The sequence below is a fragment of the Lycium ferocissimum genome, chromosome 9, assembly GCF_029784015.1.
Source record: "Lycium ferocissimum isolate CSIRO_LF1 chromosome 9, AGI_CSIRO_Lferr_CH_V1, whole genome shotgun sequence".
NCBI lineage: Eukaryota > Viridiplantae > Streptophyta > Magnoliopsida > Solanales > Solanaceae > Lycium > Lycium ferocissimum.
In genome coordinates, this window is record NC_081350.1 from 8,276,710 (window position 1) to 8,301,156 (window position 24,447).

At 37.2% G+C, this 24,447-nt stretch overlaps 3 protein-coding genes across 3 annotated transcripts; all 3 read left to right on the plus strand.

Annotated features, from left to right (window-relative positions):
• The first annotated feature begins 1,488 nt into the window (after positions 1–1,488).
• Positions 1,489–4,479, plus strand: LOC132029579 (uncharacterized). The gene is made up of 6 exons (XM_059418848.1): positions 1,489–2,599; positions 3,115–3,232; positions 3,343–3,530; positions 3,691–3,782; positions 4,079–4,228; positions 4,328–4,479. Exons 1-6 carry the CDS (start codon positions 2,308–2,310, stop codon positions 4,466–4,468), a joined length of 981 nt encoding a protein of 326 aa, XP_059274831.1. The 5' UTR covers positions 1,489–2,307; the 3' UTR covers positions 4,469–4,479.
• Positions 4,480–5,117: 638 nt separating this feature from the next.
• LOC132029577 (uncharacterized) lies at positions 5,118–7,628 on the plus strand. The gene is made up of 4 exons (XM_059418846.1): positions 5,118–5,622; positions 5,713–5,972; positions 6,215–6,397; positions 6,509–7,628. The coding sequence occupies exons 1-4, from the start codon at positions 5,118–5,120 to the stop codon at positions 6,821–6,823; spliced, it is 1,263 nt and encodes a 420-aa protein (XP_059274829.1). The 3' UTR covers positions 6,824–7,628.
• A 565-nt stretch (positions 7,629–8,193) lies between these two features.
• On the plus strand, positions 8,194–9,006 carry LOC132031562 (extensin-like). The gene has a single exon (XM_059421546.1). It carries the CDS (start codon positions 8,194–8,196, stop codon positions 9,004–9,006), a length of 813 nt encoding a protein of 270 aa, XP_059277529.1.
• The last annotated feature ends 15,441 nt before the right edge of the window (positions 9,007–24,447 follow it).

Genomic DNA, 24,447 nt, shown 5'->3' on the forward strand with positions numbered 1-24,447 from the left:
GGCATGGCCTTCAAGTGATTCTTCACCAACTATATTTTATACCAGAATTGTCCCTGTGTGAAGTTAACTGTCTGTTAATTTTTTGGGATCTGTTAGTTGAAGGATCAAACTCACTCATTTAATATAACTGAAGGTCAATAGTGGTAAGCCGGATAACACAAGTATTAAAACGAGAATATAACATTAACACAAGGACTAAAAGTGCTATTTGCCCTTACTAAAAATAACTCTAAACTATTGAATGTTTATGTTAACCCTTTGAACTACAATTTTTGAAGGTTAACAGCCACCCCCCCCCCCCCCGTCCCCCACCCCCCCCTAAAACTACAAATAGCAAAGAGTTGTGATGACTCAACCCGTGGAGGTGAAAAATGATACCACGTTTGATTTCTCAACGACTAATTAGCCGAAAATTAATATTCAAGTTATTTTTTCTCGTTCTTCATATTCTTTAGTTATTCTTCATCTTATTCACTTTCTTCTTTAACCGAATTGATCTGGATATGTAAATTTGAGTTTCATCTTAAATTACTTATCCTCTCTCCTATTAGTTTCCCCATATTATTGAAAGAATTCATTCTTCGAACATCATTTCATGATTTCATCCCATTTTCTTTGAAAACACATTGTCTTGAGGATGAAAATGAATATTTTGTAATTGTGGGCAACCCACATCAAACCCACAAAAGGGACTTTTTTTTTCCTTTTTTCGACAAAAATCAAATTGAAACCCCAAACTTAAAATTCCTATATTTTCCAACAATTTCTTATAATTTCAATAGAAAAAAGAGAGGAAAGGAACCCGTGTTCTTCAACCTTTAAAGGCAAAACCAACAATGGATCCCTTTCTATATTTCGTTTTTTACTTTGAACTAGTTCATTTAATTTACGGAAAAGGGCCAAATATACCCCTGTACTATCGAAAAAGGGCCAAATATATCCTTCGTTATACTTTGGATCCAAATATACCCCTGCCGTTATACTTTGGGTTTAAATATACCCCTTCACAAATGCTTAAAGTTGGTAACTTTGATTTAAATATAAATATTATGTGGCATGCTTCACCTCACTTAGCCCAATTGTCCCCTCCACTTCCTATCTTCTTCCACCACACCTCCGCATCTAGGGCACCATTTTCACAAACTCAATATTTTAATGAAATAAATATTATGTGGTCAACCAATGCCCTAAGCCAATGCAGCCCTACTAAACCCTGTATTCATTTCTACTGATGATCCCTCCTTATATCCTCTTCTTAGCCTTTCCAAAGATCCAATAGTCCTCCCTTTCTTTCAGATTTTCACTACCGTCCTTAATTAATGGTGGTGGGCATAAGGACGGGGGGAGGTGTGGGTGGAAGAAGATAGGAGGGGAGGGGAGGGGTAAAATTGAGTTTGTAAGTGAGGTGGCATGCCACATAATATTTATTTTATTAAAATATTAATGCCACGTAGGATCGGGTCAACTTTAATCATGGAAAGAGGGTATATTTAAACCCAAAGTATAATGACAGGGGTATATTTGGACCCAAAGTATAACGAATGGTATATTTGGCCTTTTTTCGATAGTAAAAGGGTATATTTGGCCCTTTTCCGTTTAATTTATCGTATTAACTTTGATAGAATTTTAATTTGGGTTGAGATATAATGTTACGTGTAGTGCCACTAGGCGCATTGAGCAATATTCTTTTGAATGGGGAGGGGTTTAACCTCCAAAAATTATAGTTCGGGGGTAACAAAACACCAGATAATTTAAATATAAAACTTATAAAAGAATGATTGTTTAGTTTTTTTTTTTTAATCTTTTTTTATATATATATTAACTCTAAGTTAAAATGTTAATCTGATTACAAAAATTCGAAATGCAACTTATATAGGTTTTGTCTTTTACTTGTGTCTATTAGACTAATTTTACGTTGCATTTTTGGAGGCTTTCAACTGAAAAACTAGTTTCTGAATTTTGTGAAAGATTTGGAAAAACGAGTTGGGAAATTATCAAAAGGAGAATTCCTTTTTTTCTTTTTCAAAAATTACGTCGTCGTTTAAAGCAAGTCTTGCTGATCCTCATGGTGCACCGCGTCACATCTAATTCCAACCTAATTTCCCAACACTAGAAATTCAAAATGTGAAGTATACAACGGTTATTAACTTCCCCTTTCACTCCCGCCCCTTCCTACTATACTATTCCATTGTAAAACCGGTTTATTTTCTCCTCTCTTTCAATAATAATAATAATAATAATTCCTGCAAAAGGTTTCCTACGTGACGTCGCTTGGTCTAGGCCAAGCGTCGTCGTCGCGAACAAAAAATGGACAATAATCCAACAGCCATTGTGCCTTATCATGACCCTTTTGATGATTCTTCTTCTTCTGTTGCCCAAATTTCACTCTTTGATCAAAATCCAACAATTTTCATTTCTGTTAATGATGATGTTGATGGTGGTTTTGGCGTCTCTGACTATGATCCATTTGCTGATCCAATTTTGTTTGATATTCCTTATGAATGTAGCAATTATTTGGTTGGAAATAGTACTAATGATGACGGTGGAGTTTCGGCGACTAATAATTGCCAAATTCTAAGAGAAATAACTCATTCTGATGGTGACTGTTTTACACAGTTTTATCTCTTAAATTTCTATATGGGGTTGTGGAAGTAAAGTGATAGTATTTTTTTAGTTATTTACTAGTAACCATAGTCGATATAAAAAAAATAAAAAATAGTTGTAGCGAATTTTATATATCACAGTATTAAATATGTAAAATTATCATTGTTGAGACTTCAAACTTCATTATTCACCTTCCGGTAGGTCTTTAATTGATATTTCTAATGGTCTCTTATCTTAGTTTGAGAAAACATATGCACTATTTGTAAATTTTATTTTTTATGTTCAACTTTCAGTTACTTTCTTTAAAGTTGAAAGTTTTCGCAACAATGCATTTGAGTATTTGTTTTTGTGCGTTTAATCCTTCTGCTTAAATTGTAGGATTTCCATTCACATTTAGTTTATATTGCTCGAATTGGTAATAGTAGATAAATGGTAGAGCAAAATTTTCTTAAATTGAAGTAAAGTTAGTAATTTTTTTAGTTATTTATTATTGGTTTGTTTCCTTCATAGGCTCGCAGATATATAAGCTTGAAATTTATGGAACACTAGGAAGGATCAGTCATGCAGTTGTTGAGAAATACACAATGGATTTTTCTTTTCAAAGCCATGTGTCATCCCAAACATTTGAGTACGGAGTTATACTTCTTTTTATACTCTTCTGTTTTGCTCTAGTTTATAATGCACTTTTACCACTTGTTTGATTAAATTAACTTTAGTTTTTATCCTGTGCTTCAACAGTTTTAGCAACGATAGTACAAGGCATGTGAAGCAATTTTTAGTTCAATATTTTGAGGCGTGTAAGCGTGAAGGTCACATTTTGCTGCAAGATCCATTCTGTGATTTCTATGATGCTTTAGGTGTTGGATCTGATGGTGGTGATTGTCTTGACATTGATAGTCTACTTCAGTTATCTCCAACAAATTCGCGTAAGTAACGTCTTTGCTTAGTCCTTTAATCTAAAAAAAGGATATGAGAAATTACTTTGTTTAGCTTGAGTTAGCATTGTGAATGAGACCTTAAATCTATTCTAAATGGTATTAGTTCTGTATTACCGAGATAATGATCTTGGACGATATTTACCTGCAGGTGATAGCCAAATGAACCAGCAAGAAATGAAAAATGAAAGCGAGGCCAATGGAGATGACTTGAGACATGAAAAGATCCCCCTTTCAGCACAGGTTTGTAGTACATTTTGGGAAACACTTTAAAAAATAATAGCCAGAAAATGTATATGTTTTGTATATTAAGTACAAGTATTATACATATAATATACATATTATATACATAATCAGCTATGTTTTCTATATTTCGCTAGCGCCAGTAATCAATTGTGGCCGACAGGCGAAAAATGAAGAAAACAGGACTTGATGGTTCATTTTTCTTCAAAGTTTATTTTTGGTACCATATAATTTATGTAAAGATTTTGTCCTTGTAATATTTTGCATTCTGACCACTTTTTTCTTAAATAGAACAGAGGGAAAGAACTGGAAAGTTGAGATTGAAAGACTTTGCAGGATATCTCCATCTTCCTATTGAAACAGCAGCTAAGAAATTGAATATATGTCCTACCGTGATGAAGAAGGTTTGTCGAAGGGATGGCTTGTCAAGATGGCCCTATAGAAAGGTCTCTTTCTTTTTGCCCTTCCCTCACCCTACCTTATTTTTATAGCGCCTCGATAATTGAGGTCTCAAAATTTTCATATTGCCTTGGAAATGATTGCAGATTAAAAGTGTTAGGAGGAAGATATCGCAGAGAGAAAAAAGTTTAAGCTCTAATGATGTTGAAGAGAGGGCGAGTGCAAAGGCAGACATAGCGAAGCTGGAACAGGAACTTGCCAGCATTTTTGAAGCATTCGTTAACTAGTTTGATTACTATTCTATCAATGAAATCACATAGGTTTCTTATAAGTTACTATTAATTTTTCAACCATTTTTGTCTCTACAGATTTAGCTTATTACTACTAATTTATATTGTATTTATAGTTGAAAGGCAGATTTAAATGTACAAATGAGTTATATTGTATTTATAGTTGAAGGCAGATTTAAATGTACAAAATGAGCAATATTGTGTATATACAGAACATAGGAGTTTGAGAGTTACATATTTCTTCCTTTCAGATTTTTTCTATAGTAAAGTTTGTTGTGTAGCATAGGAAATGGGTGCAGTTTCTTTTCCCCGCATTTCCAAGTCTTAAATGGCCACATACATGAAATAAAATAGTTTCTTAGACTACGTTTCATTGGTTGTTTTTTTTTTTTTTAAATTTTGGTACTCATGCTAACTTCCGAGCTAGTTAAAGGACAAAAGTTTTGCTTGTTGTATTCTCATTTCTCAGAATATACCATGTTCTGGAGCAATTTCCATTTCAATTCTGAGTGTTGTTTTGTCACTTTGTTAACTTTTTACTCACAAGAATCCGTAAAGCCGGCCTGTTCGCTAAATGACCCTTCGGAAACATCAAACCTGAGGATATTTCTCTAAGCAAATTACCAAAGACCATAATACCTTTTCAATGTTCACAACTAGAAATCCCCTAGAGATGTCCGTGTTGAAGTTGATCACATTGGTTGATCAGTGCTGGATATATATGAAGCTATTGCGGCTACTCAAGAAATACTTTTGTTCTATTTTCAAGAAGAAGAAGCAGATGGCGAATGTTGAGAAAGTTGTTGGTGTGAAGAAAGTGAGGCAAAAAGATCCAGATGGATGGGATGTGACGATGCCACTCCCGGGAGACATCATAGAAGGCGTTGCTGAATTAGCTGCTGATGATGACTCCTCCTTTGTTCAGGCCAAGGCATGGTCAGAGTTAACCTTATTTCTTGGTAAAATTGCTGGACATTTCATTTGGTTGAAAGTTAGAAGGGGAGAGAGCACACTTAAACTCAGAGGATATGTCTTAGTTGAAAGACGTCGTTCCAATCTGCAGAAAAGGTTTGTTGTTAGAGCACCATCTGATCACAGACATCTTGCTGTTATAGCTGAATTAACTTTGGCACGTTGCACTGAACTCCAGGGTACAATTCTTCTTTTCCACTACTACACATGTTAAACTGCACTGATAGCATAAAAAACTGTTAATAGCAGAATTATGTTTGATGATGCAGAAATGAGCAGAAGAATGGTTAATTCAGGCTCACGCGGGTATAACCAAATGGGATTACAATATGACTGGAAGATGAAGGTGGGAACGTATCTACCAGATTCTCGTTCTACAGTTGTTAGCTCCATCGTTTTCATGCCTCTGGCAAGAGAGTATAGAGTAGAAGCCACAATAGTTCGTACCATGGCCTGGTTTTCAGCAGCAGTATCTTCAGGAATCCCTCTTGTATTCGTTAATATTCAAACCGAGCAAATTAGCAATTTGGTATTCTGTCTACCTCTTGTGATCAAGTTTACTTCTATACACTGACGGTGTTTGCATTTTTTACAACATTGGGTCACCTAAAAGATCACTACAGATAACCGTCCATACTAAGGGGATTGGTAACCTAGATAACAAGTGAAAATTCTTTAAGCTGTCAGTGTATATAACTAAATTCCTAATGGGTTTACCCAAACTAGCATAATGAACTAATCTTTTTATTCTTCATGCTTTTTTGTGTAAAGGAGAGGAGAAACACCAGTGGAAAAGATCTCACTTGGAGTAGGCAACTAGATGGCTATGTTGGTAACCAGTCCGCACAAGGTGTAAGGCTATGGTATCTACCAGGAATTGCAGAGGTTCCACTTGAATTAACACCTGGACCAGGAGAAACCAGATTTGGAATCGATATTAAACGAACAGATGAAGTAATGGTTATCGTCTTTTCATTTCCGAAAACAGCAAATTAAATAATGTACTCCTACGAAATGAGAAGTTGAATTTTCTCAACATGTTCTTTTTCTTAAATCTCTTTTCAGGGATTTGTCCGTATTTATTCAGTAGCAAAGGGGACAGCTGCAGAACGAGCTGGTTTAGTGCATTTATTTGAGCAGGGAAAACAAAGCAAGCACCATCTAGTGATCTCAAGGCTAGAAGGAAAGAGTCTTTTGCCATCAACTGTTAGCCCAGAAGGTCTAATATACTGCTGTGATCATGCTGATATTAAGGAAACTCTCAACTTAGTAATGGAAAGAAGTGAAAGTATTAGACTGCATATCATGTCTTGGCCTGATCAGACAACTCAAAATACCACACGATCAATTGGCGCTGCAGCTCTTATGCCTCCAAATTGATACCATCAGCTATTCAACACGTAGCATCCAACAACAACTAAGTCTCAATCCCAAACAAGTTGAGGTACTCAGCTATATGAATATTCCTCACTGTACATGTCGATCTATTTATTTAATCTCATCTCAGTCAGCAGTTCAACACCATGTACAGAAATAAACGTCTATTTATAGAAATTTTGTTGACTAATGGAAAGAAGTGAAAGCGTTATGCATATCATGCATGTCTTGGCCTAGTCAGATAACTCAAAAAACTAAACGATCTATTGGCACTCTTATGCCTGCATATTGATAACATCAAGAGTTCAAGTCGACCATGCATAAATATCTTTTTTTTTTTGTTCGAAAATTTTGTGGAGAAATGGAAATAACCAACTTGAACTTGCTTTAGTACTTGGTAACAGCATTTTAGAAAGAAGAGGATTTGTAGTACATTGTAGGGGTTGTGTTCTTAAAGCTTCCAAGATCCACAGTACTGTATTTGTACAAATTCATTTGCAGAAGCAAAAGAAAATGTTCTTGTCCACTAAATTCGATACCATTAAGAACTTCTTAGAATCTGCTGGAAAAGCAAAAGCTGACCTAATCAGAATGGTATCTGGCAGGTCATGAATTCAATAAGTGTTAAATTGAAAGTGTGTCCATTATAATCTTTAAGCGCAGCATGAGCCTTAGTGTCTGACTCCTTTTAAGAGCACTAGTACCCAAGAGTGCCTGCAAACGCATGAATTGAAGAAGAATATTTCCTTTTTGCAGTCTTTACTTTTCAGAATCAGCATTCATGTGTAGTTTCCCATCCTTACAGTGGTAGCTAATTTTCTTTCTTTTATTTAGTTAATTAGTGCTATATATGTGTAGGTAACACACACACACACAAATGCACCCACATAGATCGATCGATATTCACAGTTGCATTAACACTTAATAAATCAATGAATGATTTAAATTATGTACCAAACTTATTATACTGGACACATAGTCTAGCAATTGAACAAGTATAAGAGATGAAACGAGTGTCGTCCAATTACCAAGACGTCACTGAACTACTATCTCGCTATAACTTGGTTTTGTCTTATACTATATTTCTTCAATGTCAATATATTGATTCAACTCATTCAAGGAAAGAAGGTTTTAACTGACAGAAATAGAACATGTTTAAAGATACACTCCAGAAAAAACATGCTCTATTATCTTTCGCCCATATACACCAAAAAGAACACATTTTCTCATCACTTGTGACATAACGACTTCAGAAGCATGCGACCATCAAAAGAAGGAACATCTTTTCATCAAAATCGATACTGACAATTTTCCCAATTTAACCACTATATATACCATGCACTACGTTTTGTTGATATTCATTAATTAGTGCAATGGCACTCCTACAATCCCTTCTCCTTCACTTGTCCTTAGTTATCTTATTGTCATCAACATCTATAGTCACCGTAGTTTCCTTCCCTGGCAGCTTATGGTTTATGTACCAGTCTCCTCCTCCTCCTCCTCCCTTTCACTACACATACCCGTCCCCAAGGCCACGTCACCATCATCACAAGCATAAATGCCCACCTCCGCCACTTTCATATACCTACAAATCACCACCACCTCCGCCGCCCGTCTACCGATACAAGTCACCACCACCACCATCGACTGTTTATAAGTCACCACCACCACCATCGCCTGTTTACAAGTACAGGTCACCACCACCACCCCCCTCGCCTATCTACAAGTACAAGTCACCATCACCACCACCACCCCTTTACAAGTACAAGTCACCGCTACCACCATCGCCCGTTTACAGATGCAAGTCACCACCACCACCATTTCCCCTTTACAAGTACAGGTCACCACCACCACCCTCGCCCATCTACGAGTACAGGTCACTACCACCACCACTCCTTTACAAGTACAAGTCACCACCACCATCGCCCGTTTACAAATACAAGTCACCACCACCACCGTCACCCGTTTACAAGCACAGGTCACCACCACCACCACCTCCTGTTTACATGTACCGATCACCACCACCACCACTATCTTATTATCATTACGTTTCGCCTCCACCACCACCTAAGCATCACCATCATCGCCGTCACCGTCACCATCACCATCACCACCACAGTCCCAAATGGTCACCATATCCATATATTTATTACCAGTCCCCACCGCCGCCGCCTAAACATTACTAGCCTCCAGTTTACCGTTTCATAGTCGATGAATGGAAGATTCGCACTGGTTTGTGTTATGAGTTCACGCCTTCAATCTTACTGTACCTTCTAGCTAGAGTAATGGAATAAACAAAGAACCATGCATGATGAATTAGACAGTGTTTTAATCTAAATAAAAAAGATTACTATGTTTTCGTTCTGTAGATTTATCGTAGCAAAACTTGGAGTTATTTTGGTCCTTCATCCATGTAATTCCGTATTAAAGTTTCAGTAAAATGCATAACTTTCCATAAATATTGCATGTCAACCCGCGGGCATTTACCAAGAAGAATTAAACTGTACTTGGGAAACAGGACAATATCTATGCATTTCCTCAGAATTACTACATACTGTAAGGATTTTCACATTCTAACGATCCATCCGGTCGTTATTAGGTGTTTCGCAGCCGTGTACAAAAGCCAAGTGTATCGCCATAAGATTAGTCCTCAGGGGAGTTTTAACTGTAATATTTAATCGTAATTGAACTAGATGAGAGTTAAAGAGTTGTGGGCCCGGGGAGGACGTCTTCGCTGCAGCGGGTGAATGACCGCAACAGCGAGCTCGCTGTAGCGGACAAGAAGTTCGCTGCAGTGGTATATGCGGACCGGTACTCGCGTTTAATGACGTTATTTCGGGATTTAACCCCTTTTGTCCACGGAACCCCTCTTCTAAGCCATCATTAGGGTATTCCCAGAGTAAAACACTTGATGACTAGGGAAAGGTAGCTCTCCAAACATCCTTCGCGTTATCTTCCTTAAAGATTTCTCTATCACTGTTTCCGGCTCAAAGACGGGATGGTGGATATTCAATGAAAGTTTGTGATAGCTGCTTGGCAACGAGGTATATAGGTTATGGTTTACTTGAGTTAGACTTTGATTAGTAAATCGTATATATGCTATAGAATTGACGGGAGAAAGTATGATTGGGTCTTCGAACACGGAGTTCGGTTGGATATTGTTTAGGTTAAGATAAATGCTGATTTTTGTGGGCTCGTGCCATTAAGTGAATAAGTGAACCAAGATGCGTAGTTGATATGTCAAAAAGGGAAGCAAAGTAGTGAATATGGTTTGGTATTGATCTAGTTAGAGGGTGGGGTATGTGCAATTACCGAGTTGGCCATAATAAAGTCTTGTTGTACGCGGGTGGGGGCGACGTGTGGCTAAAATTGTAGGTGTCCTCATTGAGTATTCATGTGTCATTATTCTATGTACCGAGCATGCGGGAACCGTCAGTATTTACTTCCTTGTTGATTTGGAGTGATTCCTTATTCATGTTATTGATGAGTCGAGTCTGAGTCTTGGTATGACTGTTGCGTGATGACTTATATTCTTATTGTGTGTATCTTCGTGGAGTGTCCACATTATTAGGAAGTTGATTTCTTAAGTCTTGGTATGACTCGTGACATGGTGACTTGTATTCTTGAGATTGATACATTGATTTTTCGTGACCCTTATTGATTGTCGGAATAGAAATACATTCAGATGAGAAAGAACATATAAATATGAAAAGGCACATTCTACAGAGGGTGAGGATATGACCTAGTTATGGGCTCGTGATCTAAGGTCAGTTCCAGAGCGAATGGTACATGAATACCATGGGTCCCCTGCAGGTTATGGCTATTTGGGCAAACATTATCATTTAGCATGTGTGCACGGATATGATACTAACATTGATTGTGTTGTACTTGTGTGTCCATATTTTATGACGGTGGCAGAGTGTCCATATTTTGTGACGGTGGCAGAGCTGATTCCGATTGGATGACATATAGTCATGGTTCATTCTGGTAAGTTACAATTGATTTCCTCATAATTATGGAGATGAGGAGTTTACAAGTAACCTCATAATCCGTTGGTAAATAAAGAAAGGTAGGTTGAGTTGACCCCATTAGCGTGGCTAAGTGTTGGGAGTATGTCAATTTGCTATCATTCATTGCATTGCTTTACTTGTTCTTACTTGATACTTGATAAGTGGCTTGAATCTGGTGTCCCATGCGGGTTGTGTGTTGATTGAGTCTAATTGTTAAATTATGAGTAGGTTAAAGTAAGGGGGAAAAAGGTAAGAAGTAGTGGTCTCGCTTAGTGTCAGTTGATAGGGAGGTCGAGGTCTGTCCTTTTTAAATTGCTGGGGTTTAATTGGTCCAGGATACTGTCTTGAATATAACTGTTATTGTCTGTTGGTCCTTACTTTCTAGTGTTGCATTGACATGGTAATGGGATACGAGCATGTTTATGTCAGAACTGTTTAAGTATGGGTAGGATTTAAAAAGGTGTTACGATTGTACCCATCTGTTTATTCTGTTTGATTTTATATCGTGTTGCGTGAACTAATCTTAGTCGACCTATGATGCTTACCAGTACGTGTGGTGTACTGATACTGCTCTTGCTACATCTTTTGGGGTGTAGATGTGTTTCAGGTTGTTGCTTGAAGGTTTCACTTAGTCGAAGTGCGTATATCTTCCTACGAACTCGTACATCTCATTCCGAAGGCGGAAGCTGTGTCTTTTTAATTGTGTTATCTCTCTGTAAGTTAGAAGCTCTTGTACCTGTCTAGACTAGATCCTCGGGAAAGTTGAATTGTTTAAAATAAATAAAAGATGTCTTCGTAATGTTCATTTTATTTACTATCATTGATTACAAAGGGGTTTGGTTGGTAAGGGCTCACCTATCAGGTAGTAATCAGGTAGGTGCCCACACGATCCGTAATTTGGGCCGTGACACACATAAACAATCTATATAAAATCCTATGAATAATTTCAAGATTGTGGAACTACATGTGTTTTCACAATATTAAGATATAAGACATTCAGTCAAGAAAACATACCCGAATCAGCCATGGTATTCTCTTTGACTAGGATTGAACAGAAGCAATTATTTTGTATGTTGAGAAGAATCAGTTTCTCTCTCTTTCCTTACTTACAAAACAACTTTTGATGGAAAAAGTGTACTTCTTAGGCAGAGACAGGACCCCTATATAGTTGAGAGTATCTGGAACTTTATGTACACGTTCCATCAACGTGTAAAAGTGGGGAAGTTTTAAACCGGTAAGTAACTTCCACATCCAATAAGATTTAGCATATTATTTTTAATTAAATTTATTAAACCAAATTAATGGGCCACGTGGGCCACAATTTTGCATTCTCCCAGTTGGCACACGTTTATTCTCTTAATGGTTTTATAAACATTCGAATCGTTATGTGCACAATTAATGCTAAATTCAACATCATTTGTCGTCATTGAACAAGTCAACTAATATGAGTCATGGCTGTCGTACATCACCTATTTGGCATAGTCCGTTCTATGTACTACAATATTAGTCTATTACCCAACACAACCTTTACGAATACATAATGGGTCCAACCATTATGCTTAGAATATCCTTATCTAAGCGAGAACCTGTGATCATCATTCTCAACAAAATGTATACAAGAGAAAACAAGCAAAACAAAAACATATAAATGAGCTCAAAGTGTCAATTGCATAAACATAATAAAGTCTTTACATAAGGTCATTCATCACCATCAATAAGGCCTATTTTTTCAACATATTCAACAAATGATTTGGGCAGTAATCCTTTCGTCAAGGGATCGACAATCATAAGTTTGGTGTTAATATGTTCAATTGACATGTTATGTTTTCAGACTTCTTTTTTAACCGAAAAGTATTTCAATTCCAATGGTTAGCACCCTTCGAATACTTGTCAGTTTTAGAGAAGAAGACTGCTGCGGTGTTATTATAATAAAGTTTCAGCTGCCTGGCAATACTGTCGACTATTCCGAGTCCTGAAATAAAGTTCCGCAGCTAATTAGCTTGAACCGTGGCCTCAAAGCATGCCACAAACTCACCTTCCATAGTGGATGCGACTGTAACAGACTGTTTCGCACTCTTCCAAGATATCGCTCCTCCAGCTAACAGGAACAAATAACCAAATGTGGATTTTCTTGTATCCACACAACCAAAGATAATCTGAATCTGAATATCCAACCACATCAAGATGATCGGATCTTATATAAGTGAGCATGTGACCTTTCGTTCCTTGCAAGTATCGCAACACTTTCTTTGCAGCCTGTGGTCCATTCCTGGATTACTTTGATATAGGCCCAGCATCCCAATAACAAAACTGATGTCTGGTCTCGTACATGTCTAGGCATACATTAGGCTCCCAACTATTGATGCCTAAGGAATATCTTTCATTTTCTTTCGCTCCAATTCATTCTTCGGACATTGATTGAGATTAAATTTATCTCCTTTCTGAATTGGAACGGGACTTGATGAACATTTTTCCATTCTAAATCTCTCTAACACTTTATTAATATAGGCTTTCTGAGACAACCCCAATAATCTTTGTGATCTATTCCGGAATATTTCTATCCCACTCACATAGGATGCCTTTCCCATATCTTTCATTTCAAAGTTGTTAGAGAGAAATTTCTTGGTGTCGTGCAACAAACCAAGATCATTAGTAGCAAGCAAGAAGTCATCAACATACAGGACTAACATAATAAACTTACTCCCATTGACTTTCAGATATATACACCGATCAACAGTGTTTCCTTAAAACCAAAGGTGACAATAGTTTCATTAAACTTGAGATACCATTGTCGGGAAGCTTGTTTAAATTCGTATATTAATTTCTTAAGTTTACACACCATTTATTCCTTGCGTTTAATGGCAAACCCCTCAGGTTAATCCATATAAACTTCCTCTTCTAAATTCCCATTTAAGAAAGCAGTTTTCACATCCATTTGATGTAGCTTTAAGTCATAATGAGCTACTAAAACGATTATAATTCTGAGTGAATCTTTTCTAGAGACTGGTGAAAATGTCTCCTTATAGTCAATGCTATCTTTATGAGTGAAACCTTTGGCAACAAGTTTGGCTTTGTGACGTTCGATGTTGCCACTTGAGTCACGTTTGGTCTTAAAGACCCATTTACACCCGACTCTTTTACAACCTTCTGGTAATTCAACAAGGTCTCAAACTTTATTCTGTTTCATAGATTCAACTTATCTTTCATAGCACTAATCCATTTACCAGAATTATTACTTTCAACGGCTTGTGAAAATGAAACTGGATCATTATCAATTGACAAGTCAATTTCTGACTCCTGTAGATAAACCAAATAATCATCAGAAATAGCAGATCTCCTTTGTCTTTGAGATTTTCTTAATGGTACTTCTCGTGGTTCATCTACTGCAGGTTCATTAATTATGGCTTCATTTTGAATAGCAGGATCATTTATTTGTTATTCTTGCTGATTGTTAGGCGGTACAACTTCAGGAACAACAATTTTAGAAGAAGTACAAGGTAGATGAATTTGCACCCTAGCTTCTTTAATCTCCACATTACGTGGTTCTTTACTCCCACTAACTTCACCATTCTCAATGAACCTAGCATTTCCAATTTCAACTATTATCGTACTATGATTAAGACAGTAAAATCTATACCCTTTTGATTTTTCTGGATAATCAATGAAGAAACCACTGATTGTTCTTGAATCCAGTTTCTTTTCTTGTGGGTTACAAACTATAACTTCTGACGGGCAACCCCAAACATGCAGGTGCCTCAAACTAGGTCTCCTACCAGTCCACAGTTCAAAAGGTGTCTTTGGAAATGCTTTACTAGGAACCCTATTTAGCAAATAAACGGCAGTCCTTATAGCATACATCCACAACGAAACTAGTAAAGGTGAATTACTTAACATACTCCTAATCATATCCATTAATGTACGATTACGCCTTTCTGCTACACTATTTTGTTATGGTGTGCCAGGCATTGTGTATTGAGCACATATGCCACGCTTTTCAAGGAATTTTACAAATGGACCAGGGTGTTGTCCAGTTTCATCATATCTTCCATAATACTCACCACCTCTGTCTGACCTGATTATTTTCACCTTTCTGTCTAGTTGTCTTTCAACCTCATTAATAAATACCTCAACGGCATTTACAGCTTGAGATTTTTCATGCAATAAATATCCATAACGTGAAAAATCATCAATAAAGGTGATAAAGTATTTTTCCTTACTGAAAGATGCGACATCAAATGGACCACATATATCCACTATAAAAAAATGGGTAATTTGCGGTTGAAAGATGCAATTCACGGAGGTTTTAGCCTCTTCTAGCAACTAGTGGAGGCTAAAACCTCCACGAATTGCAACTTTCAGCCTCCACAAATTCCCCATTTTTTTGTAGTGATCGGTGTGTATAATTTCAAGAAGTTGTGTGCTTCTTGTGGCTCCTTTCTTTGTGTGTTTTGTTTGTTTTCCTTTAATACAATCAACACAAATATTAAGGTCTGTAAAATCCAATGCTAGAAGGTTTCATTCTTAAATAATCTTTCCAGTTTTTCTCTGGATATTTGACCTAAACGTTTGTGCCACAAGTAAGCAGATTGTTTATTCACCAAACTTCGTTTGGTTCCAATATTATGATGCAGAGTTAAGAGTGTTTCGGCAAACAGATTATCAAGATTCAGTTTGTATAAGTTATCAAAAAGAATACTAATAACAATGAGATGATTATCCTTAAACAAACTAAAACATCCATTACCAAAATTAAAAGAGTACCCAGTCTTATCTAACATAGGTAAAGAAACTAAATTTCTCGAAGGAGAAGGTACATTACAAGTTTGAAATAAATCTAAGTGATGGCCAGTATCTAGGATCAAATGATAAGTCTCGATAACTTCAACTGGAGCCTTGACTCTATTCCCCATATACACATATCTTTCATTCTTGTTTATGGTCTGTGTTGTAAGGAATCCCTGCATCGTACTAGAAACATGAACAGTGCAAGTAGAGTCAAGCCACCAAGCATTACAAGGAACTTCAGTTAAATTTTATTCAAGACATGTAAAAGCACTAGGCCCACCTTTCTTCTCGAACCATGTCTTATGTTTTTGGAAATCTTTCTGAATGTGTCCAGGTTTTTCATAGAAACGATACTTTTCATTCTTTTGTTCCTTCTTAAGTACTTGAGAGGAGGACTCATTAACATTATGTTGCCTTTGTTTTCCCTTACCATGTTTCTTTCCTTTCTTTCCACCTTCTTGATGACTTACAAGGTTAATGGAGTACATTCCTTGATTCTTCAGCCTTGTTTCCTCTTGAACCAAAGATTCCATGCAATTCATGCACGTTCCATTTGTCTTTCATGGTGTTGTAGTTCATTTGGAAAGGGACATACTTAAACGGTAATGAGTTAATGATAAACTATACAAGGAAATTTTCATCCACTTCCATTCCCAAAGTCTTAAGTCTTGCTGCTATGTCTGCTATTTCAATGACATGCTCATGCATGGTATCTGAACCATCAAACTTCATGGTGGTCAAAATACCTATTAGTGTCCCAGCAAGAGACTTATCAGCAGTTTGGGAGCATTCTTCCACAAGTTTCAGAAGTTCTTTGGCACTTTCAGTTTTGGGAAGAGTAGTCTTAATGTTGCCCGCAATATTCATTCGCAAAAACATTAGGCCTAATCTGTTAGACCGGTCCCATGACTTATAATAGGACTTTTCTTCAGTACTGCTAGTATCAGTGATAGCAGTTAGCTCTCAGTGGATAGTGCAACATCAAGATCTAAGACTCCAAGATGAAATTTGATCTGTTCGCACCAATCTAGGATGTTAAGTTCATTGAAGGTCGTAACAGAAGCAGAGTGCGAGTGAAGAGCAAATGCTGCAAATAGAACATGCTCATTCGTTAGTGCTTTGAGTTTTAAACTTAAACATACTTTTAGATTCAGAAATGGTTTATACTTTTAAATGTATATTGATATCCTCCTTTGGGCAAAACATCAAAATACAAATTTTAAACATAATGATTCTTAAATATGAATTTAACGTAATCCGATAATCTTTAATGCGCCAATTAGTAATATTTATTATCTTTGGACAAATAAATAAAACTAACAGTATATCTAAATTATCATCTTAATATTCAATGGTTATATAACAACAAATAATCAACCTTTGGGCGATCCATAAATGTCTTATAATCAAGGACTTCAATTTACCCATAAATATTATATCGTTTATAAGCATCTAAGTTAATGGGCAATTGAAATTATATAAATTCAATCATTAATTTTGGAATTAAACCTTCAAAGATTCGACCACTTTGGTGATTCATGAATCTTATATACATAATTCCAGATAATTATAGATTTAACAACCTTAAATCTTATGAATTCAAAAATTCAATGCTTTACGTAAGTTCGTGACTTTGCAGGTTAGTATTCATCAAAAGTAAGCTGTTAAACTTTTAATTTCTGCTAAACTTTTGCATAAAAATATTCTCATGTATACTGAGGAAAAGTTTTTAGAGGAACAGTTAATTAGTAAACGTAATAATGACTACACAAAAATCATTCTTCACTTTATAACCTTTTTTTGTTGGGTAAATAAAAGATTTTATTAATACCAAAAGTGCTCATTACAAACCCAAACAGGGCTGACCTCCTGTTTCCTATCATTCTATGACTAACTCAACAACAACAGCACTGGAGTACTACACTATCATTTCTATTACAAGAAGTAGTAACAGAAAAAATAGACAAACTATAGCAACATAAAAGTGCAAATACAAACTAATCTCAACTATACTAAACAAAAATAAGGAAAACACCAAAGCGAAATTTGCAGCCTTTGATCATCGTGCTTTATCAAGGTATGGAATTGAGAGTTGATAGCATGCCTTGCCATTTGGACCTTCCCAAGCCTCTGATGTGTATATAAATGCTCATTTCTCTTAAGAGTCTGCTAGCACAGTAGTTCCCTTTTTGAAACCTGATCAAGTTTCTTTCCCTCCATATCAGTCCTATCACCATTGCAAACAAACAGCTAATAATTGCTCCTTTGCCTGACTTCTTCTTTGCCCATTCTGTAACCCATAGGACCTCTGTACTCCAGCTTCCAATTTGCCTTTGGAATCCTAGCCATATCAACACCTTGTGCCATAAATCATGCACTACATGGCACTCAAAAAACAAGTGTGTCAATGTTTCATCATGCAAGTTACAGAAGATACAAGTCGGAGGAACTCTTATCCCAATCTTTGCCAATCTATCAACTATTAGTAATCTGTTGCAAATAGCAAGCCAGGTAACAAATTTGTGCCTTGGATGAATTCCTGCCTGCAAACTAATACTCCTCCAAGCAACCTTTGGATACTGTGGCATGCAGGTACATTTTGTGTATTGAGAATTTTGATCCAGTCACCACAATTTTCATCCTTGCAAGCATATCACCTTGGAGAGTAACAGACTGTAAAACATACTTTCTAGCATCTATAATTTTCCTTACCTCCCATGTGGCATTGGCAGGGGTGGGACAAGAATCCAAGGGGATACCTTTGATGTAATAGCTTTGTATCCATTTTATCCATAAACTATCTTTTTTCTCAGTTAGAGCCCATAGTTTCTTAAGTATGGCAACCCTGTTCCACAGACATAAATTCAAAATGTTTTGCCCACCAGCAGCCTTGGGGAGGCATAGTTTTGCCCATGAAACCAGAGCTCTTTTTGAGATATCTGCTGACCCTTTCCATAGGAATGATCTACACACAGACACAGAACTCACACATTCCATTACCCACTGAATGAACTTAAAAGGAAACCCCAACTCTACTAACATACTCTTCAGAAAACACCATTCAATAGAGTCATATGCTTTCCTTAAGCCCACATTCATTACATACCTAGCTGACAAACTTTTTCTTAGGTACCACTTAATAACTCTTGGCTAAATAAAATGTTGTCAATGATACTTCTCCTTTCAATAAAAGCTAATTGGGTAGGGCTTACTATGGTACTAATCACAGATTTTATCCTATTAGTCAAGACCTCGGTGATGATTTTGTAGATAGTTGTACAACAAGCAATAGATCTATAGTCTTTTATAATAATAGGGAAGGAACTTTGGGAATAAGAGTAACTGCAGTGCAACTAATTGATTTTAGAAGCTTACCAGTCTCAAAGAACTCCTTCACAGCCTGAACCACATCACCCTGAATGATCTCCCAGTTATGAACAAAAAACTCCACAGGGAATCCATCCACACCTGGTGCTTTTTCATGAGGCATCTCCTTGATAGCTGCCCAAATCTCTTGAGTTGTGACAGGTTGAACTAAAGCATATCTTTGCTGATAATTGAGACAAGGGCCCTTCATATTGACCACAGAGTTAGGGTATGGCATCTCCTCAGGTTGTGACCCCATTAGATTAGTAAAGAAAGAAATGAATTCCTTTTCCACCAATACTGGGTCAATAATTTTGTTGCCAGCTTCATCATAAATAGAAGATATAGTGTTTCTGTTGGCCCTGATTTTGCATTGAGTATGGAAGTACCTTGTGTTGGCGTCACCACAAGATATCCATAAGGCTCTAGATTTATGTCGTAGAGCTTGCTCTTCTACCAGACTCCACTTGTGTATCTCACCTAACAAATGCTTCTCAGCATCTATTAACACTTGATCATTTGGCTGGATTGCCATTTGACCTTGTGTAATACTCAGCTCTTGTCTAGCTCTGTGGAGCTTCTGCTAATATGATGCCATGTAGGTGTTCAACCCAGCCTTCAATTGTTTTAGTTTTGTCCATAGTTTGAACATTTTTGTCCCCTTATAAGCTCTATTACACACTATCTTGACAATATCTTTGAAGTCAGGATGATGTAACACTGTTTTAAACAACTTGAAAGGCTTTGGATATAAGCTCAGTTGTGGTGCAAATTGAATGAGAGCAGGAGAATGATCTGACATTCCAGGATTCAAGAAATTAGCTTCCACTTGACCATAATCCTGGATCTATTTAAAGTTGCCAAAAACCCAATCAATCTTTGTATACCCCCTACTAGCCCGTTGCTGCTTAATGCAGAATGTACAATACCACCCTTTTGATCTGATAGAAGTAAGTTGTAGGCTGTCCACACACTCTTGGAAGTCTTTGGTCTCAGCAGGTACCACTGGTGATCCCAACCTATCATCATATGACAAAATTGCATTAAAGTCACTACTTAAGAGCCATGCTTCTTGTGTGATGTTCATTTGACCTAGATCCTGCCACAACTCAGTACTCATATGAGCTTCATTATGTGCATATACAACAGCCAAATAACAAGAGAAAGATGATGCCGAATTTCCAACAAAACAATGGACAAATTGCTCCTTCTTGGTGATGATCTGGACAGTGACATGAGGCCTCCAAAACAACCAGATTCTACCATTAGGAGCCATAGGATAATTGCAACATGTATTCCGTCCTTGTGCTACCTTTCTCAGTATATTCCCTGCCTTATGTTCCTTTACTTTAGTTTCAAGACACCCAAACACATCAACCTTGTTCTTTTTCAGAAAGAGTATCAACTCCTTCTGTTTGAGGTGTAGGTTGAGACCCCTTACATTCCAAGTTACTATAATCATTTGGGGTCAAGAGCAACCCCAGGGTCTCCAGCTTGTCCAGGTCTAGCATTGGTGGAATTGTCTTGGAGCTCAGCAAAATTATTAGGGCTAGTAACCCCTCTAATGGACATAGTTGAGTCAGTTAGGCCAGCTGAAGTAGAAGATGCACCAAGATCAACAGCCTTGTCCTTGCCATTTCTTGGCTCAACTATCACATTTGCATGTGCTATCACTTCCTTAGCAGCCCATTCTTGTCTTACCTATCTCTTTTTCATTCTTTGTCCTCTTCTTTTCTTAGGCAATTCTTTTAAGGGAACCTCAGGCTGCTGTTTATCCTCCCTAATCCAACAATTTTCCATATAATGGCCAAATCCAGTGATTGCAGAACTTGGGCTTCCAGTCATATTCAACCTTCTGTTGGAAACTTCCAGCCGGTGTAAGAACTTCAATAGATTTGAGGAGAGAATGAGAGGCATCCGCATCCACTAACACTCTAGCATAGGATATTTTCTCCATTTCAGCAGTGAATTTATCAGTGTAAAATGGTCTACCAACAACACTTGCCAGTACTACTAAGTGCTTCACTCGACCAATAACCCACAGGTAACCGAGGGAAAAGAATCCATAATGGAATTGTTGTGATACAATCCGGATTGAATTCAAAGTTCAGCTTCCAATCATGGATTACAAATGGTCTATCATGAAAAGTGTAAGGACCCCCCATCAAAATCCTATCACAGTCAGTCTTAGATTCAAACCTAACTATGAAATAACCTGCATCATGAGCTAGAATCTGTGGTTTTGCCACGTTCTTCCAATAATGAGTTACATAATTATCCATAGTCTTCAAAAATGGTGTATCCCTTATCACATAACCAATTAGGGCATTTTTCCAGAACTCGAGTTGGGGTTTTACATTATTGTCACACCCTTAATCCGATAGGGTGTGATGGGCACCCGACCCTTACCTAGGGCCGAGCGAACCCGCAGACTTTCATAATACTCATACTCATACTGGGCCCGTAAAACATAACATAAGCACGTAACGAAATTTTTTTTCGAAAACAAACATGCCTTTCATTTTTTTTTAAAATCAAATAAAGCTAGCATCGCATGAAATCTGTAAACATATGAAGCTCGTAGCATAATGCGTAATAACACATCGCTTACATAGCCGCTTACAAAATCGACATATCATACACACGACAACGTACCCCGCAAAGTCTCTACCATAACTCCGAGATACCATACACAAGTACTCGACTCGACAAAGACACTCGGGAGAAATGGAGCTCGCCAATCCAACGGAATATCTTCTCAAAGTCACTTAATCATACGTAGGTACACGCGGCATGAAACGCGACCCGAAGAAAAAAGCGGGGCGAAATATGTCTTTGAGTATGCAAAGCATAGAATACGTAAAAACGAAGTCATAACCGAATAAGGAGTACGAACGTGAGCACAATAGCGAATACCAAAGTGCTTGTGTCTGACATACACATCATACATAAGAGATACAAAAGGCAAATATGATAATCAAAATGCCAAAATGCTTCGCTTTCTTTTGAAAAACATTTCTGTCTCATACATACGGAAAATCAAACACATCATATGAGCTGACATTAACCGAATGCCGAGGAACGTACGGCCCGATCCATAAATAATATCATAATCATAAACATACCGTAGCGCATCATAACATCATGACCGGTCATATGAGATGCCATTAACCGATGGGATTGGCTAAACCAATGTGGGATTGGCCTAAACCAATGTGGAATTTTGCATCATCATTGGTTTGCCCTTTGTGGGTTTGCCCCACCATTGGTTTGCCCACCACCGACACCGATACCAACAAATTACATTCCGAGAATCCATACATATAACATATAACGTAGCACATACACACGATGCCGGCCGAAAGGGGCTCGGCGTCCGGACACACCATAACACCATAATACACACGGTTCCCGAAGAAAGAGCTCGACGACCGGACACATCATATTCCAGAATATGCATCGGTAAATCAGACCATCATATCATATCAGACTTCGTATCACATCATGCTTCGAACTACACATCATACTTCAGAGTACACAATTTCAAAAGCTTAATAGGTTTATCGAAACGAACCGTCATTTATAAGCCAAAACAATAGTCAAATCAGATTTTTCTTCCGAATATCACTCGAGAACATATCAAACCGAACTTCAGAAATCATAGTCATGTATCAAAATCACATACATAAAAATCCTTATTTCAGACTCAACAGATAAATAAGTAATCATACTCGGGGGTCGGAAAGGTAGTCATATTAAGTTCTTTCAAAAATAGGTCCTTAGAACCAAACATAGAAAAGTCGCGGGACCCACGGACGAGCGTCAACCCAACCCGGGCCCGCCTATAAAAATTAAAGTCCTTACTCGTCATGAAGTCATTTGCGAAAATATCAAAGCGATCCGAGCCCTTTCTTGAAAGTTACGGGCGTTCGTAGTTTTCAGAACCATTTAAGAGCAAAACTCTTTTTTCTTTTTAAAACAACTTTTTAGACAGCTTTTGAAACTTAGTCATACAAAAGACATAGGGACCATACCAACTACGTTATGAATACAAATATCAAGAAACAAATAAAAATCGTTTACGAGCTTATCAAAGCCATCCGGTTCTGTCTGTACAAGTTACGGACGTTTGTAGACATAAAATCTTTTCGGAACAATCCGTTTACATAGTATTTCAAATTCAATCATATCGAAGACATACCGTCTATAGCTTAACCACACTAAGGATACCAACATCAAGAAGCAAATCTGAATCATAAACATATTCGGACTTTTAGAATAGAATTACCCCCAAGGCTCGTAGCGTATCATAACTTAGCCATATCTAAGACATGCCAAAAGAAGGAAGGGTAAGCTTTACATACCTTGGTTGCTTCCTAAGCTAATCCAAACTCAAGTCTTGGCTTCTCAAAATCTACAACACGTCATTAGACACCAAACATTAGTCATAAGCACCTCGGAATCCCATTTTAAACTCGCACTTTATTTACAGAAATTTGGGCAGCATTTCCCCTGTAAATTCAACACCCTGAGAATTTAACTCGGCCAAATCAACGACAACCAAACCAACAACCATACCAACAATATCCATAAGTGATTCAAAACGCATTCTAACATTAATAATTCCTTTCTATACAATTCGACAATATTCCATTTTCATTCAACTCAACCGCATACGATCAAACCAACATCAATATTCATACGCTCAAGTACTAATCCAAACCACTTAAATAAGATTCAAGAACGCTTCGGACAAACCATAAAATATTCAAACAATCCAAACAATGCACCATGGAACCCGAAACCTTCCAACCTCCAAAAACAACAACAACGCATTTTTTTTCTTCCAAATTCATATACTACACCAACAATCTACATGTTAACAACTTCATTTTCATAATTACAATAAATTGCATTAAAATCGCATTAACATCCAATTCAGCCCATTACACGGCCACACACCATCATTCATATTTTCATGAACTTCCTTCATTTCTACACACTACAACAACACACAAGTATGCTCAACACAATTAACTCATCATTCCTACACACTATTACATACACACGGCCAACACCTCAACATGCCATATTTCATGAATTTCATCCATTTCCACATTTCACAACATGCACAAACACCTATAAAACATGTAAAGAAGATTGAATCTCACCTTTTTCCACCCATGTTCTCCCACGGCTAGAATTGGTGATTTGCGACAACGAGCGGTTTTCTTATTCCAACAACCACTCCATGTTGATTAGGACCCTCCAATTAGTAGAAAAACTAGAACAAAATAATTTTTTGAAGAAGAATTTTGGTCTCCCCTTTTTTCCTCTCATGGACGAATGGCCTTACCTTGCTTCTCCAAGGTTCTGATTTTTCTATAAGGTGAAGATGATGAGCATGACTTAATTAGTCATCTTATCATACTTATATAATTCATCCACATGGCCCTATGACCCACA